This window comes from Seriola dumerili, unplaced genomic scaffold (genome assembly GCF_002260705.1).
Source record: "Seriola dumerili isolate Sdu_G_001 unplaced genomic scaffold, Sdu_1.0 BDQW01000302.1, whole genome shotgun sequence".
NCBI lineage: Eukaryota > Metazoa > Chordata > Actinopteri > Carangiformes > Carangidae > Seriola > Seriola dumerili.
In genome coordinates this window covers 434,215-451,458 of record NW_019174557.1, presented here as the reverse complement: position 1 = coordinate 451,458, position 17,244 = coordinate 434,215, and the positions used below count along the sequence as shown (strand labels likewise).

Genomic DNA, 17,244 nt, shown 5'->3' with positions numbered 1-17,244 from the left:
ACACACTCACACACACACTCACAAAAACACACAGCAGTGTGTGTTGTTAGACCTACGCGTCTGTGGCGTGTCGATGGACACTTCATTGGTATACGCTCCGATTCCATGTTTGCTTCTTGCAGCCAGCTGGAAGGTGTAGGTGGAGAAAGGCTTCAAGTTCTTCAGCAGGTAGGAGGTGGTTGGCTCAAAGCTCATTTTCTTCTGAAGGGACATCGGATTGTGAGAAAGAAAAAAAGAAGAAAAAGGTTGCACCACTTATTAACTACAGGGTGTTAAAAAAAACAGCATGGACTTTTCAGTTCCCTTTTAATATCGACATCAATTAATCTTCTGTCTGCTCAACCATCCATCCAGTCAAACATCCGCCCTTTAATCTGGTATCATAACTAAAACGTCCTCTCAGCTACAAATCCAAAGTGAAGGATGAAGTCCCTCTCTTCAGCCTTACCTCCTCTGTGTCGTCAACCCGTCGGTAGACCAGTTCATATCCTGTGATCTGGTTGTCTGGGCCACCCTGGGGTGGGGCCACCCAGGACAACAGGATACTGGTCTCAGACTTGGCCTCACCCTTAAATTCTGATGGTTGGGATGGTACTGCAGAGTTATAGAAAACCAGGATTAGCAAAAAGAGAGTAAGAAAGAAGTAAGATGAGACATGTATTTTCTTTTTTTTTACTCTTGCAGATGCCATTTGGTTGTATGATGATGATGATGATGATGATGATGATGATGATGATGATGATGATGATGATGATGATGATTGCACACATTTTCAGTGTTGCATGGCATATCTGGCTAATACTTTATGTGCAAACACACAAAACCTGACATTCATCTCTTACCTCCAGTTTTGGCTATAATCTGCAGGTCCTGGGACAGGGGCCCGTCTCCTACAGAGGTGAAGGCCAGCACTCTGATGTAATAAGTCTTGTTAGGAGTCAGACCCTGGATGGTGATGAAGTTGGCGCTGCGCACCATCTGCTTCTCCCACTGCACAATAACAGACACACAGGGCAATGAATGAATGCAAGTCGACACAGATACACACTCGTGTATTAGATACACGCAGACAACACAAGTTATCAGTCAGCTGTGGTTAATAAAAAGTGACAGCAAAGTTAGACGAATCCATGCACACACAGGTGCACACCTGGTTGACTGGCAGCGTGTTGTCTAAGGTGTAGTACACTCTGTAACCGACCACCTGTCCGTTAGGTTCCTCTGGTTCATCCCAGTGGATGATTGCTGTTGTTGTGCTCAGCATACGACCTCTGACCTGCAGGGTAAACAGAAAAGAACTTCAGCAACACTGCGCTTGGGTAAAATGTACACTGTATTTTCACTGGAGAAAGTTTTATTGAGGTTTTTTGAGAACTGAAAGTTACTTGAGGCGTTAACATCTGAAAATCACATTCTGAAATCAGGATTTATGTAATACTCTACAATGTCCCTCAAAATAGCAGGCAACTAATCATATTGTATAACAGCCAAGTTTGAGATAAAGTTCTTGTAGGAGAAAAGAATATAACAGATTGAAATAGGTGCTGAAAAATAAAGGCAACTTGTTTTTCATCTTTTAAAACCACGTGTTTATTACTATACTGTGAAAACTTCAGCTTTGTCAAATTCAAGGTCTCATGCAGACCTGTCGTGGAGGCGAGGAGGGGGCCTGCTCGGCTGTGCGAGCCTCCACCACCTCGCTGGAGGGGCCCTGGCCAATGGTGTTAACTGCTGCCACCCGAAAGTCGTAGTGGGAGTAAGGGCTGAGGCCACCCACGCTGTAGCGGGTCGTGGCAATGCCATCAATCTCTTTATATGGGTCCTCTGAGCCTTTGGCACGGTGCTGGAGAGGAAGAGAGGAAGAGAAGATTAGCCATCTCCGTACAGAGGAAGCTCTACATATAGCTCTATCTATATACATTACAGTAATACACAGACAGTTACACCAATATTATAGTTTAGTGGTGTAACTGTCTGTGTATTACTGTAACAGCATGCTCTTTTCTATGAATCGGGATTTATGCCAAAACATGCACAAAATAAGAGTTACCACATATTTAATGTGGGTTGATTTTTGTGAATGGAGAATTCAGTCACTGCTGTTTAAGCAGTTTGTGTTTCATTCTTACACTTCATTTCATTACACTGTGTGGGCACAGAGTACTCACAAGACACATGAATTTCATATGAGCTATTTGGGCAATTTTATTACTATCAGGAGAGACAAGGGGCTCTTTTCTTTTGCAGCCCTACTTAGTGATTTAGGCCGTTAATAACAGTTTATGTTCATATAAAAATCTAGTGCAGCTCTGGTCCTTTGAAGTTTTGTGTCTCAGAAACCTGTGTGCACAAGCAGCAGTCCTGTGTGGTGGGTAGTGCATGGGTAAGAGCGAAATGTGTGTGTGCTTGTGTGTCTGTCACACACCTGTATGATATAGTAGGAGACGGGTTCAGGGTTGCCAGAGTCCCAGGTGAGTGTGATGCTTGTTGCAGTTCTCTCCGTCACCACAGGGGTGCCAGGAGCCTTTGGCAGAGCTAACAGGGAAAAAGAGAGAGAGAGAAATCTCATGCACAAGAAAATAAAAAAACAGTCAAATTATGGAGCTTTAAACTTGTACTGACTGAAAAAGTTGGAAACAATTTAATGATGACACGAGCTCAGAATCAGAATGATGCCATGACCGTAATCTCTACACAACAATTAGAAAAACAATTATGAACTAAATTAGTTCGATGACTGGACAAAACAAATCCTGTCAGTTCAAAAACTTGTTATCTATCACTTCAAAGGGAGTTTTAACTCACCACATATGTAATCCAAATTAAAAACCGTGTATACTGACAAACTAAATACAGGCTTGGCGATAACATCGAAATGGGTCATCATAGAAAACAGCAGACAGAGAAAAATGAGTCTGTGGCCAGCATCCCAAACATGAAAAGTGGAGACGAGAAGACCATTTTCTTGTAGAATTCCTACAATATTAATTTAATATCAAAATTTCCCCAAACACATAACAAAACAGCAAAAGTCTGTCCTTTCTCTTCCATTACAAGAGAAGTTAGAAGAGGTCTTTCTTCTTTATTGTAACAAAGAGAATTTTCCTTATTTCCTCTTTGTATTTCTCACTTTAGTGACAAATTATTTACTCTGTTTATTCATATATTCTGTATATATATGTATAAAGCACTCAGGAAAGAGAATTACTTGAATTGTCTTGACTTTTTGTGTCTTTTATAATGGAAGTGTTTCTTCAATTGCACAGCACATCAAGTGCTCATACACAGAGAGAATGCACTGTGGTATTGTCTCCTTAAAAACACTTTGCTCTTTTGAATTAAGTCATATAATAGTCTGACTCGAGGCAAGGTCAAACCATCACTTCACTCTCCGCTCCTCACATACATGTTGATGTACCCACCTTTCACAATAATCTGTGCCACCGCCTCAATCACGCCTAACGTCGACATGGCGACGCACGTGTAATTGTTGGACTGGCGTACGTCCGTCAGCTCCAGAACGTTGCGGCCGATGGGCATGTCATCCTCGGGCGTCAGGTCCTCTGCTCCCAGCATCCACTTCACGTAGGGCATGGGTGAGCCCACTGCTACACAGGTGATGTTGACGTTCCCCCCTGGCATGATCTCGCTGTCCGCTGGGGGGATGGAGAAGCGAGGGGGGACACGACGCACTGGACCAGATGGCAATGAAAGCAGGAAGGCAGAAGGAGACAGATGATTAGAAATTCATGACAGTGTTGTTCAGCAGAGTGCAGTACAGTGGATAACAATCAGGGTCTATACGCTGGAGGATGATTATCTTTTTGTAGTGCCATGTGCTCTGAGATGAAGTTTTATGGCATTCAAAGAAGACTGCTAGCATTCAGACAGTCTGATACATCACCACTATGGCGCATGTGATATCAAAATGTTTTATTCATGGTGTTTTTAGGTGTGCTTCAATAAATATTTTATGAACTGAAACACAAAAGATGCTCATGGAAAAAAAAAAAAAAACCCAAAAAACTCACAGCAAACACACATGCACTCACAGGGAAAAAAGAGAGGAGAGGAATGCACAGTACAGTACATCTCAAAGGAGTAAACTGTACAGGCAGGTTTAAACCCTCAGTACCACACATAAAACAGCCGAGACACACAAACACAAATGGCAGTTTAATGGAAGAAAAGCAAATACTCAGGAGAGACTCAAAAGAGCCACACAGTCGTTACAATACCAACCTTCTCGCAGCTCTGCAGAGGGAGGTAGGACAGAGCGCGGCGGGAGGAGGAGGAAGATGAAGAGGAGGAGGAGGAGGAGGAGGAGGGGAAAATGGAAAATATCAGAGAAGAGACAGGAGACAGAGAGAGAAAACAAGTTAGACAAAGGGGCATGGCAAGGTGGCAACAGACAGAGTGGAAAGCCAAAGAGAAAAGGGAAGAGAGAGAGAGAGATAGAGAGACAGAGAGAGAAATGAGGGGAGGAAAGAGAGAATAAAAACAGAGGCCATAAATGGCCAGTGTGTTGGTGAAAGGCTTCCACTGGCGGCTGTCTCCATAGACCGCCTGTCAAACACTCACTGAGCAGCACCGCAAGATTTTACTGGCCCTGCAAGCACTGTTAGACGCACATCACTGACTCTGCGCTGTTTGTGTGTGTCTGTGTGAGTGTGCGCGCGTATTTATATATATATATATATATATATATGTTTATATATTTTTTGCGTATGACATAGATGTGTGTGTTTTTGTGTGTGCACCCAGTCGTGTGTGTGTTTATTTCTTATCCCCGGGAGTGATGTTGGAGTCAGAAAAGCATGCTACGCTGTTTAAAGCTTTTTTCTTTTCCTTTTTCCTTTTTTCTTTTTTGGGTTGGGATGGTGGTGGTGGTGGGGGGAGTTGGGGGCAGACAACAGAGCAAAAGGCCCTGGGAATAAAAATGTCTCTAAGATGCAAACATTTGGCGGGTATGAGTGTGTGTGTGTGTGTGTATGTGTGTGTGTGTGTATGTGTGTGTGTGCGTGTGTGTATGTGTGCGTGTGTGTGTGTGTGTTGAAGGAAACAGTGCCTGAGGAAGTGAGATGCCTGTCAGATTTGGGGAGAAACACAAGTCTTAACCAGACAATGATTTGGTTTTTCTCTGAGGTCTAAAGGCTAAGAAGGGAGGGCAGAGAGATTAATAGCCTGAGTGAAACATTCAGCCCTGCCTTAACTTGACGTGGAGGAGCTCTCATTTAAAAACCATCCTGTTTTATGACTCTACAGATAAAGAATTGTAAAACACAGAAAGTTTAATAGCATCACATCACATTAATATGATAAACGCACATTCCTAACAGAAGGTGTCTATGTAAAAAAAAGAAACAAAAAAAAGAAGTATGAACATCTTCTATGAAAAGATGTCCTAGACTGCACATTCATTATCAATGTAATCCTTACACCTAAGTGCTCTAATTGCACTGGCTGGTGGCTGGCTGTTATCCCTCTCTTACCTCTGACATAGAGGTTAGCTGGGGTGGAATAGCGTGTCCCATCGCTGTTGGTGGCAACACACTCATACTTCCCCTGGTCTGACTCCTCACTCATCTCTATCTGGAGGGCACCTGGATGGATGGAGGGAAGGAGAGGAAGAGAAGAAGGTAGAGAAGGCAGAGAGAGAGAGAGAGAGAGAGAGAATCACACAGAAAGATAGAGAGGAAGAGAGAGCAATCACACAAAACTGGACGACATCAGATAACTGGGTATAGTCCATAAATACATCAACATACAAATGGTAAAAACTGTAGAAAGGGTAAATGAGACTGAGTTTTCAGCAAAAACAGGCTGAACTCTGTATGAAGAACAAGGGGCTAAAAAAGGAGCCAAGTCTAGGGAGACATTAGCAAGTTTCTACCACTGTCAGCAAGACTCTGCCTAAAATAGGGGTCGGCCTCCTGATTTAGAAATGGGAAGACAACAAAAACAAAAAATAAAGAAAGAAAAAAAAAGCACTGATACAAAGCCTACAAAAACGGAGAATGTAGTCTTCATGCAAGGCAGAAACAAATAAACCAAGCAGCCAAAATGTGGAGAAATCCAGTCACAAATACAGCGTTTAGAAAATTCTTTGCTGAAAATTGAGATGCAGTTATATTAGGGAGCAAATCATGTTTCAGTTTTCATGATAAAATTTGACAAAGATATTGCCATGGCAATAAGGCATCCCCAACCCTTTCGGATCCACCAATGGGATCAGGAGTGTGATGTCATTTTAAAACACACCCAATAAGGAGGTAAAGACATCAACCGACCTCCATCAAGGCCAACAGATAAAAAAACAAAAAGGAACGACATACGCAAAGCCTTGGGAAGGGACCGATGCTTTCTCGCTCCCTGAAAATAGAAAAACTGTCAAAAAAGTCAACCAGAGGTTCTTTAAAGATGGTGTGGTAAGGCAAAAAAGCGCCCATAAAAACTTTATCAAAAAAGTGGTTGTTTGGGGCTTTTTATCGTTAATGGGAGAGAAAAGAGAAAGTAATGGTAAAAAACCATGAAGAAATGCATGTGTGTGTGTGTGTGCAGGTTTGTGTGTGTGTGTGTGTGTGTGTGAGAGCACACTAATGTCTGCAAGTGTGTCTGAGTCTTCACCATCTGGACTTTTCAGGCTGAGCGAATAACAGCTGGGAGGGAAAACAAAAGTGGGGCGTTTGATTGGGCAAATATAGACAAGGTACAAAGACAGGCTGGGCCAAGCTTAGGTTAAGACCCCCAAAAAAAAAGAAAAAGAAAAAGAAAAAGAAAAAGAAAAGAAAATCAGGTCATAATTTTTTTTTTAAAAAAGCAAAGAAACGGAGGTAAAAGTGACAGTATGCTTTGTTACCTCAAACTAGGCAACTAAAAAAAAAAAAAAAACAGGTTCGTAAACTCATCATGCTTTATATTGGAAACAAAGAATATGTAAAAAGCTAAATGATGTTAAACTGGTGAATACAGAAGAGAGATCACAATATGACGAGGAAGGAAGCAATGGATTTCTGTGTTATAGAGTGAACGTTGAGGCTGAGATGGAAAAATGAAAGGATGAAGAGAGGATGAAAGATGAGAAGAGGGGAGGTGATTAAAAGTCATAGTATCATGAATTGCTTGCTCAATTCCAATTCCCCCTCTTGCGCCTGCTGCAGATCTGAAGCAGCTGGATGGGTCTGAACAATGTGGCAGAGTCTTGAGTCTTTTGGACTAAAACCCATATTGATGAACCCATCCAGAGCTGCTTTGTTTTTATTTGTTTTTTTAAGATCTGTAAGACAAGCAGGAACCAGGGGTTGAAAAGGAATCGGGCCACTGTGTCATGTTGGTCCTCCCAGCAGTCTTACCTCGTATGGGCGTGCCACCTGAGTGGGCAATGAATGCACGAGATTAGAGAAGGAAAAGAAGAAGAAAATGTTAGTACCACAGAAGGGGAAGGGGATACGGGAGGGAGGGACTTGGGGTGGGGGGCGGGCGGGTGTTGGGGTTGGGGGGCTGTGGGGAGTTTGGGTGTGGGGTGGGGTGGGGGTAACTTTGAAAGAAGAAGAATCAAATTAGAGAGAAAGACTCAAAATATAGATCCTTAAAGAGTGAGAGAAAGAAGAAGAAGAAGAGGAAGAAGAGGCATAAAAGAAAAAGCCAGAATAAATAAAGACAGAATAAGCCTGAGAAGAGAAAGACAGATACTAGAGAGACAGAGTGACAGAGCTATAAGGAGATGGATTATTAATTTGAATTCATTGACTTGCAGCGGGGGCAGATGTGGCTATAGGAGTGTGGTAGTGTCTGCACTGCTCTCAGCTGGGTCTCTAAGATGTGGACGTAACTGCCCTGAGTCTTAACCTGCTCTTGTCCTCCATGTAGGTCAAACCCAGGTTTAATCCAACTGGTAGAACAGTGTATCGATTAAAGTATTTAAACACATATTACTGTTGTTTGTGTAAATGTTCCTGAAGGAAAAATCCACCCTCCAACACATAAACATAACATTTTTTTTGTTGCTTTTTTTTAAATGACATTTTCCCTTAACTGTATTTGTATCTCTTTTTTTGTTTGTTTTTCTGGTGTGTAACTGGCAAAAGGTAGACAATGTGACATCGAGTCAAAATCCTTCCATCGGGGCCACAACCGAGTGTGACAGCGAAGAAATTGTCAACAATCTAAAGCATCAGCAGTAAATGTCAAGTCGATGTCTCAGCCCCTCAGAATCAAAGAGCAAGGGTGTGTTCGTGGACTCAATATCTTAAATCGACCATCAGCAGGCAAACTGTGAGAGGTTCATCACGAAAGAGGACGGAGACAATAGACTGTTGTGTTTGGTGTTGGGGCTGCAAAACAAATTTATATGTTTTACAATTAACACTTGAAACGACGGAGGTACTTGCAAATGACATCGTAGCTAATAGAAAACGTAAACCACACTTTGGTCTCTCAATTTCATCTACTGTTTTTCCGTTTATTTTCATTATTGTTTGATCTGCCTGCTATTTTCTCAGTAAATAATATTGTCAATAATATGTCAGTGAGTAGTTAAAATTTATCACAATTCCCCAGAGCCCAATATGATGCCTTTTCAAACTGCAAACAAAATTGCTTGTTTTGTGCAACAGTCTATGAAGGAACAAAAGAGAGAAAAGAGAGAAAAAGCAGTAATTTCTCACATTGAAGGAGCTGGGAGCACATACTGTTTGGTATTATTGCTTGAAAAATTATTTAATTGATTAATCAACTATCAAAATTGCCTCAAACTAATTTTCTGTCATTCACTAATCGACTAACGGAAACATTGACTAACAGGAAAACATCTACGCTATAGTGGTCACACACCACTGTATATCCCAGGTATCTTTTCTATAATAAAAGAAGAAAATCACTGAGAAAGTGAATGTTGTCAAAGAAATTAAAATTACAGCACTTTATGGCAAAATTACCAAATATCATAAAATGATTAAATAACAGTGTAAAAGAATTGAAGAGTGGATTTTTCTGAACTGCCATACCTTCGTCTGGCTCTATCACCCTCATGTAAAAAACGCTGCACGTGTCCACAGCAGACCACTATTTTCTACACTACAGTGACCGAGTTTACTATATAGTCCACCTACTACACTGGACGGCCACAAGTCTACAAGTCTGAAACCTGGCAGCTATTGCTTTCCTCCCAGTGGCTCCACTAGAGGCCTACCTGACAGCCATCTACAGCTGATGGCTTATTGACTGGTAACTCTATACAGCAGAGCGGACAGAGTAAGTGGGTGAGTGAATGACCGAGTGAGTGAATGGGTGAGTGAGTGAGGGACAGAATAATTGAATAAGTGAAGGAGTGGAAAAGTAAATAGGTGAGTGTGAGGATAAAGTTATTTGCAGTTCTTTGGGTGTGGAAAGGCTGCAGGTGCACAGGTGAGGGTGAGGTCAACTACCTCAAGGGTGACAGAGATGCGTGTGTGTGTGTGTGTGTGTGTGAGAGAGTGTTTGTACGTGTATGCATGTCCACGTGTGTGTTTACATCCTGTTTGTAGCATCTACAGTATATTCATTTAACCAAAACAATGTATGGTTGTCTGCAGAGTTGAGTGTGTATTTCTGTGTCTTTGCATCTGTGCCTCATATTATCTTTGTGTGTGACTGTTAGTAAAATGCATGCCATGCATTTTAATAACACCTCAACATTTGCAAAGGTGAGCAGCAGCAGCATCAGTAGCAACATTAGTGAACAGTATATAGAAAAGTGGACAGTGAGGGTGTGGGCCTTGGAACAGAAGCACTTACCAAAGGACTCTGTGGTTAAAAAGATACAGAGAGAAAAGAAACAGCATAGACATGGCATTACAATCGGACCGTTGGTTACACAGAGGAGTTGACTTAGTAGAAACACCTTGAAAAAGCACTGAGACTCCAAAAAAGAGCGATGGATATTGATTATTTACACAAAACTTTGTGCTTATGAGAATCGTAAAAGTCATTTTTTGTAATCATTACACAGAAGAAACAAGGCTAAAATATGTGACATTTTAAGTTGTAACAATTTTTCTAATCCTCATGATTCATTTTTTTTTCTTTCTGTAAAAATAAAGGTCAAAGAGGGAGTCTGAGCAGGCTGTTGAGGGTTGAGCCAGAGAATTAACCAAAAAAAAACAGGGACAGAAGCAAAGAGGTTGTTGTCTGTAAAGAAGAGAGCTGGGTATCCAATCACAAGAAAAGGGAGGTTTGGGGTTTTGAGTTGGTCCCTGAAAGCAGAAGGAGGACTGAGGAGGGGAGGGGACTTTGCTATAACAAGTTGGGATTTGACACACTACTGTGGCTATAGAAAAACAGACTGAAATGGATTGAGTGGGTTGACTTGAAGAGATTCTATTCTGTGTGTGTTTTTAGTAATCTATCTTTGAATTGAACAAATTCTGTCACTGTATTTCCTCAAAAAACGTGGATACAATGTCTGTGAGTTAATTTCACACCCACGCAAGACACGCTTTCCAGGAAATAAGAAGAAAAACCAAAGGTTATTTGATTGTTTAGTCACAGCAGTGAGCTATCTTAGGGAGGCCACTCCCTCAGTACATGCCACCATCACTTGGGTTTACCTTGCAATATTCTGTCAGTGGAGAAATTCGCTGAGATATGACTAGAGACATGGAGCGCAGTGATGCGTGACGTTACAAATATTTTATAATGTTTTTAGTAAGTGAAAAATTAAACCGTTCGTGATGGTGATTTGCACAGGAAGACCTCAGAGAGTTTGCAGAGAAAAGATGGGAGTTCACTTTTAAAGGCCTTGAGGAGTTTAGAGGGGTTGGAAACCATACACAGTCAAATCATACCACAGCAGCAGCAGCAGCAGAGAGGGGCAGCTGAGAAACACAGCCAGTAACCACGGCAGGAGGAGTGTGGAACAGCAATAAGAAAAGGGGTGAACGAGGGCAAAAATAACAAAAACTTCGGAAGGAACGGAGGAATAAAAAATATATCAGGTTGGAAAAGAAAGAGGGAGGAGCGGACATTGTAAGAGGGATAAAAGCAAAGTAGGAGGGAAGAAACCTTAAGGTAGAAATAAAAGCCAGGATTGAAGGGAAAGGGAAAGAACAGTGGGACAAAAGAATTGGTTACCTGAGCGGAGTTGCTTGATTCGTCCATTGTTATTGGACGTGTTGACCGGCAGGAAATCCTTGAACCAGGTAATTTCTGGGTCAGGGTTGCCGCTAGCAGCACAGAGCATGGTGGCGGTCCGAGAACGCTCCACCACTTTCAGCTGGGGACCCATGTCTATGGTGGGGAACCCCGAGGGCAGCTGGTCCTCTGCAAAGATCAAAAACACACATCTTCAGCTTGGTAGCACAGAGCAGTGGTTCACAACCTTTTTTTTTTGTGCTCTACTCCCACAGCTAAAGCACACTTTCATCTCTCTGACTCTCCATGTTTCAAATACGCCCATATGAATGGATTCTATTTAAAGTGAATCTTATTTAACTCTAAATATTCAACACAGAAAAGTAGATTGTCCTTTTTTTTTAAGTGAATTTACTACTAGTACCACTTATAGTGGCAGGAATTGAATATGTTAACACATTTATAGTCATCATGAATTTTATTTTGACTTCTCTGCTCATTTGCAAATTATTTCCATCACAGCAAGTGGTGCTCAGGTCTCACCGTCACTGTCCTGTTCACCCAACGTCGTAGCTGTTAGTTTACTGGTTATTGTGAATAATAGATATACTAAAGATCAACAATCCACCAATTTGTAATCATATCCGCAAGTTTATTTCTAGTTCCTTTCCTACATACCGCCCGCTAACTGCAGAACTAGCTTGTGTTGTGCAAGTGCCCTTGGTTTGGAATCACCGGCATACTGTGTCACTTCTGTGCGTAAGCCAGTAGGACATCCTCATGTAGGAGGATTAGTAAGAACTACCTTTCACACAGGATAAAGGAGGATAATATCTTCCTATTACAATGTCCAGCTTCACCCTGAGGGGAATTTCACACAAAGCCGTGTACATAGAAATGTCCTTTCAGCTTTCACATTATAGTAGGCCTATATAATGTCACCTTGTCATGGCTACAGACAATTTTTAAATTAACTTGACATCATTTTTCCTCAGTTTTCCAGCTACTAATGCTTGTCGTCAGTGTTGCCAGATTGGCTACTAAAATTTTATTAGGTAGATATAAAATGGTGAGTTTCTTAGGCTCCACATGGAGTGACTGATATGACAGACGAAACAAAATCACAATCACAAGTTCATTACAACCAGACTGAAACTTTTTGCTCTGTGATAAAAGTTCATATCTGTTCATGTAAATGAATATTTTTTTACAATGAATGCAACATAATGTAAAAGTCTTGGCGGAGATAATTTTTCCATTATTGTAACTGTGGATTGCTTTTTACAATTTTTTACACTTAGTTTGTGTGTGGATTAAACAACCGAGATATGAAGGTGTTAATTAGTGAGCTTTTGAGGTGCTGCTCGGCAGATTCTGTTCCACTCTGCCCAACCAGGCTGCTGTGTTCTGTTATGCTAAGCCAGCTGGCTTTAGCTTCATATTTACTGTATAGATGTGAGAGTGGTATCACTCATCTCATCTTCAGTAACTCTCAGCAAGAAAGCGAATAAGTGTATTTGCCAAGATGACAAACTATCCCTTTAAATGAACCTGTCAGCTGAGTTCTATTACCTGCGAATCTGAGGCACCGCACGACTAAAGCGGATAGTCTGTGTTCAGTATAAGAGATAACATAAGCCCTGAACTGACACCAAACAGGTTTTGAACTTCCCAGAGAAACTATTGCATTGTGAAAGGGTTTGGAGGGAAATTGGCTGGTCAAATGCAAGAGCCAAATTTAGATTCAATTTAGAGTCAAAATATGTTTTGCATGAGTCTTAAGCCTGGAGGCAAGACTTTTGAACAATCCAATAGTGAGGTCAAATAGAATAAGTAACATTTCATTCCATCTGACAAACTACCTCACTAAAGCTTTGGGCAACCACTCTTTGAATAAGAATCAATTGAAAATCAAATACTCTCTTTTCTGCTGGGAATCAGTAGCAGTTCAGCAACACTTTTTGTCCAGCTGAGTCTATGGCACACACACCTCTTTGGGAGTTCACCCCTTGCATAAAATCAAATAGACGAGTCCAATAAAGACACATCCACTGGGACTCGCACCCTTTTGGGATGGCAAATCAAATGTGATACCATAGACCTCCGAGGCAATTAAATCAAACATGAAGAGTCATTCCACTGTGATAGAGGAAATCAAAGGCAGCGGGCCAACTTCATTCAGCTCAAGTGGGAGACTTAAGAGAAGGGAGGGGACAATGCTTCGAGGAGGTGGGGGAATCAAAGGCGACAGAACTCAGTCTGAAACTGAAAAGATAACTGTATTCATTCTTGGAATCAAATAGGTTCAGAGCAAATCAGCTTTTAAGAAACAAATTCTTAACTTTGTTCAAGGCTGCACTTTGAAACTGCAAGTAAAATGTCAGATTCATGACTCATCCATAAAAAAGTGGATGAAGATAGACATGGTTAAAAAAAGACAGACCAGCAAGGAGCATGTGTTCCTGCATGTGTTTGTGATGTAGTCTATTTTAATTTTTCCCCCATCTTTTTTTTTATTTTTTTTTACCCAGAATCCCTTGTGACTTTATCCTTCTCAACCACAGAGAGCCTCATTAACGGGAAATCCTAGCGCTGAACCTCACCAAGGAGATGCTAATTCTGGTACTAGCCCATCGAACCATAGCCGACGGGTCGTGAGACACTGGCTTCGCGAGCGCGTGTGTGGCCTTTTAACAGCTCCGGTTTCAATCAATCACAACTCCCAACAAATGGAAACACAGACATGATAAACCAAGAGAACAAGATGAGAAGGTGTTTGTGTGTATGAGTGTGTCTGTGTGGGCAAGTGGCGAAGGAGGGCAAAAGTGCAAAAAAAAGGAGAAAGAGTAGAAGAGAACACAGTAGAATAGAATAGTTTGAGACAAAGAAAGGGAGACAGAAAGGAAAACAAAGGGAGAGAGCAAGAGAAAAACAGACGGAAAGAGAGGGCGAGCACAAGGGACCCATACAGCATAACAATCCTGATTCTCTCCGCTTTCATTATGCAAACGCTTACTTCAAAGCCGAGCCCTCATAGGCAGGAATAATGCATTCTATTTCATCTACCTGGGGTGGGACACCTAACTGAGCACTGAGGACGCACAGTTAGAATGCTACTCATCATACAACCGCTCACACGTGCACAAAGAAGAGTTGCACACATGTGATGTGCGGGCAGAAGTGTGCATGCAAACATAGACAGCCAAAAGCACAAGAAATGCACATGCACTCTGCAGATGCACGAATACACACACACACACACACACACACACACACACACACACACACACACACACCACACACACATGCCCTTGTGCAGACAAAAACAAACACAAGCTTTTTTAATTTAAACCTGACAAGGTGTGAAGTGATAGAAGTGAAAGCGTTTGAGGGCTGATTGAATGGGATGATGCACACACACACACACACACACACACACACACACACACACACACACACACACACAAGTAAACACACGCACATAACTAGCCTTCCACCATCCATCATGGGGACAGGTGTAAGCAACACCAAAGTGTGTTTGGGACAAAGCTGCTCCCACATGTGTGTGTGTGTGTGTGTGTGTGTGTGTGTGTGTGTGTGTGTGTGTGTGTGTGTGTGTGTGTGTGTGTGAGACTGTGTCGCTGAACAGTAACAGTTAAGAACCCCCTGAGGTCAGAGCAGATGCGTAACCCTACACTCCCTCGTTGACGGAGCCTTCCACACATCCCACTGTTTCATTTGGACGTGCTCCCACTTCAGTGTTTCCACTGTGAGTGATCCAGATAATTTCACAGCTCATAAAAAAACCCGGTCTCATAATCATGGGAACCACTGTGCGAACACTGTCCTCTTTATATGAGGCCCAAAATGAAATCCACACACACACATGCTCGCTGAGTTTTTCATCTATAAATCTGGAAGACTGCAAGTTAAGTCTGGTCTTACAATCATGGGAACTAAAGCATGAGCTGGCTGCTGTATTAGAAGTCCAAGTGTAACGTGTGCACCTGCAAACAAACCTGTTAATGTCATTCAGGACTGAGTCAGGGGATAAACAGTACAAGGGATATATACAATAAAATGAACACCGGTCTAATATATTACAATCCAATGCAATACTCCTTTGCTACAGTAAGACTCTGATTCTTATGTCACTTATTTCTTAAGACTGTGTCAGAGCAGTGTTGATTCACCTCTGCTCTTCTTTGAAACCACAGTTTGCTTTGTGTCTTGTTAAATTCACATTTAATGACATGCACAATCTTTTGTCAAAACTGTATTTGTGAGTAGGCGGAACAAAATGTGAGCTAAACCTAATCATGAGGTTGCAACAGAATTTATAGATGTTATCTATCCACCAGTTTACTCTTATATAGACTATATGATAATAGGTAGGAATGTATAGCTATATTATAAGGAATATAATTAAAGGATAAATTTTAGTAAAATAATAAAGTTTAAAACAGCCTAGGTTTTACGTTCTTAGTTTTGACCCTTTTGTTGTTCTTCTTCTTTTTTTTCATAATTCTTCGTTAATCATAACATTTGTGAGACTAAGTTAAGTGCTTTGAGATTTGAGAACATAGTGACGTCCCTAAAAGAAGTCAGATGGGGTGAAAAACAAGAAGCAGCTGGCCCCAGCTGGGCTAAACTTATTTGGAAGATAAAACGAATGGGAAAAGTAAAACTATTATCCAAACTGTCTGCTGTAATTATCAACAATAGTTTACAGACTCTCTTTCTGGTTTAAATTTGACCTACCACACTTATGTTACCAACGTTTCTCTTGCACCCTGCTGAACTCATTTTCATTTGGTTTTAATAACTGCGGGCTTGTTTACAACCTCCTTTCCCTCTTCCATTCACTGTAGGAATGTCAATGTTACCAGGTCTTAGCACATACCTTGACAGCAGACTCCAATGGTAAAAAAAAAAAAAAAAGTACTAAAACTTAAGGATGTAAATTACTTACAACTTTATATTTCCAATTTACAACTTTATTTTTTGGACCCAAGTACTTTGCTCAAGCCCCGTTCTGATTCATTCAAACAGACACACCCTCAACTTCATGAATTATACAGTATCTGACTGTACACTGGATCCTACAGCACATAATTGCTCTCGAGTTCATTACTATTTCAGCCATTGCCAATCACGGCCATTTACTAGAAGCCAAGATTTCAATTAGCCTGGTTCTAATCCACAGTAATTAAGCCGGCTGACCTTAACACCGGATCCCTGCTGTCAGACAGTCAGTCAGTCAGTCAGTCAGTCAGACAGTCAGACAGTCAGTCAATCACGAGAGAGAGATCTTTACAGAGCCAAGGGAGACAAGGAGACATGACTGACAGGACTCTGTGTGTGTGCGTTTGAACCTCTGTGTGTGTTTTTGTGGGTGAACATGTGTGTGTGTATGTGTCTGTACTTTGCAACTGACATTTGGACTGACAGTCTATCAGGGGCTATTAGCTGCTCCCAGGTGGCCTCTTATTCATCCACAACACAATGACTCCTCAGAGGAGTAGAAAGAGGCTAATCACTACATAAAGACTGACTGTCTTAGATTGAGGATAGATTTGTTTGTGAGTGTGCTTGTGTGTGTGTGTGTGTGTGTGTGTGTGTGTGTGTGTGTGTGTGTGTGTGTGTGTGTGTGTGTATGTATATGTATATGTGTTCACCTGTGTGTGTGTGTGTGTGTGTGTGTGTCTGTCTGTGTGTGTGTGCGCAAGAGTGGTTGTGTTCTTGACAAAGACAAAGATTGGAGACGAGAGGATAGCAGCTTCCATCAAGCGAGGCAGGAAAAATCAAAAATAGATGCGGAGACACATAAGCAGCAGCGTATACAAATTTACACGCGCAACTGAGCCTGTTTGCACACACACACAGAGAGACATGGACACACAGAGACATACACACACACACACACACGCACACAGACACGCGCAAAAACAACCATGTGAGACAGGGGAAAATTCTGGATGGATGGAGCGGAACAGCACAGAAGATGCAAAGAGTGGTCTGATGTGAATAATTTAGAGGTTGCTGTGTAGTGGACCTAAGAGCATGTTGAGAGACAGAGAGGAGAGCGAGACAGAGAAAAGGAGGAAAGTGTATAGGAAGATAGAGAGAAAGAAG

The 17,244-nt window shown here is 41.6% G+C and overlaps 1 protein-coding gene across 1 annotated transcript in view; it reads right to left on the bottom strand.

Moving 5' to 3' along the window:
* LOC111231502 (receptor-type tyrosine-protein phosphatase delta-like) overlaps window positions 1-17,244 on the bottom strand; it is a 61,711-nt gene that overhangs the window by 29,052 nt on the left and 15,415 nt on the right. The window contains exons 4-15 of the mRNA XM_022758607.1: window positions 11,110-11,298; window positions 9,775-9,783; window positions 7,353-7,370; window positions 5,493-5,603; window positions 4,243-4,254; window positions 3,423-3,692; window positions 2,426-2,535; window positions 1,646-1,843; window positions 1,151-1,276; window positions 843-990; window positions 449-594; window positions 57-201 (exon numbers count right to left, since the gene is read on the bottom strand). Of these exons, the coding sequence (XP_022614328.1) occupies window positions 57-201; window positions 449-594; window positions 843-990; window positions 1,151-1,276; window positions 1,646-1,843; window positions 2,426-2,535; window positions 3,423-3,692; window positions 4,243-4,254; window positions 5,493-5,603; window positions 7,353-7,370; window positions 9,775-9,783; window positions 11,110-11,298 (1,482 nt within the window). The remainder of the gene's footprint in view (window positions 1-56; window positions 202-448; window positions 595-842; window positions 991-1,150; window positions 1,277-1,645; window positions 1,844-2,425; window positions 2,536-3,422; window positions 3,693-4,242; window positions 4,255-5,492; window positions 5,604-7,352; window positions 7,371-9,774; window positions 9,784-11,109; window positions 11,299-17,244) is intronic.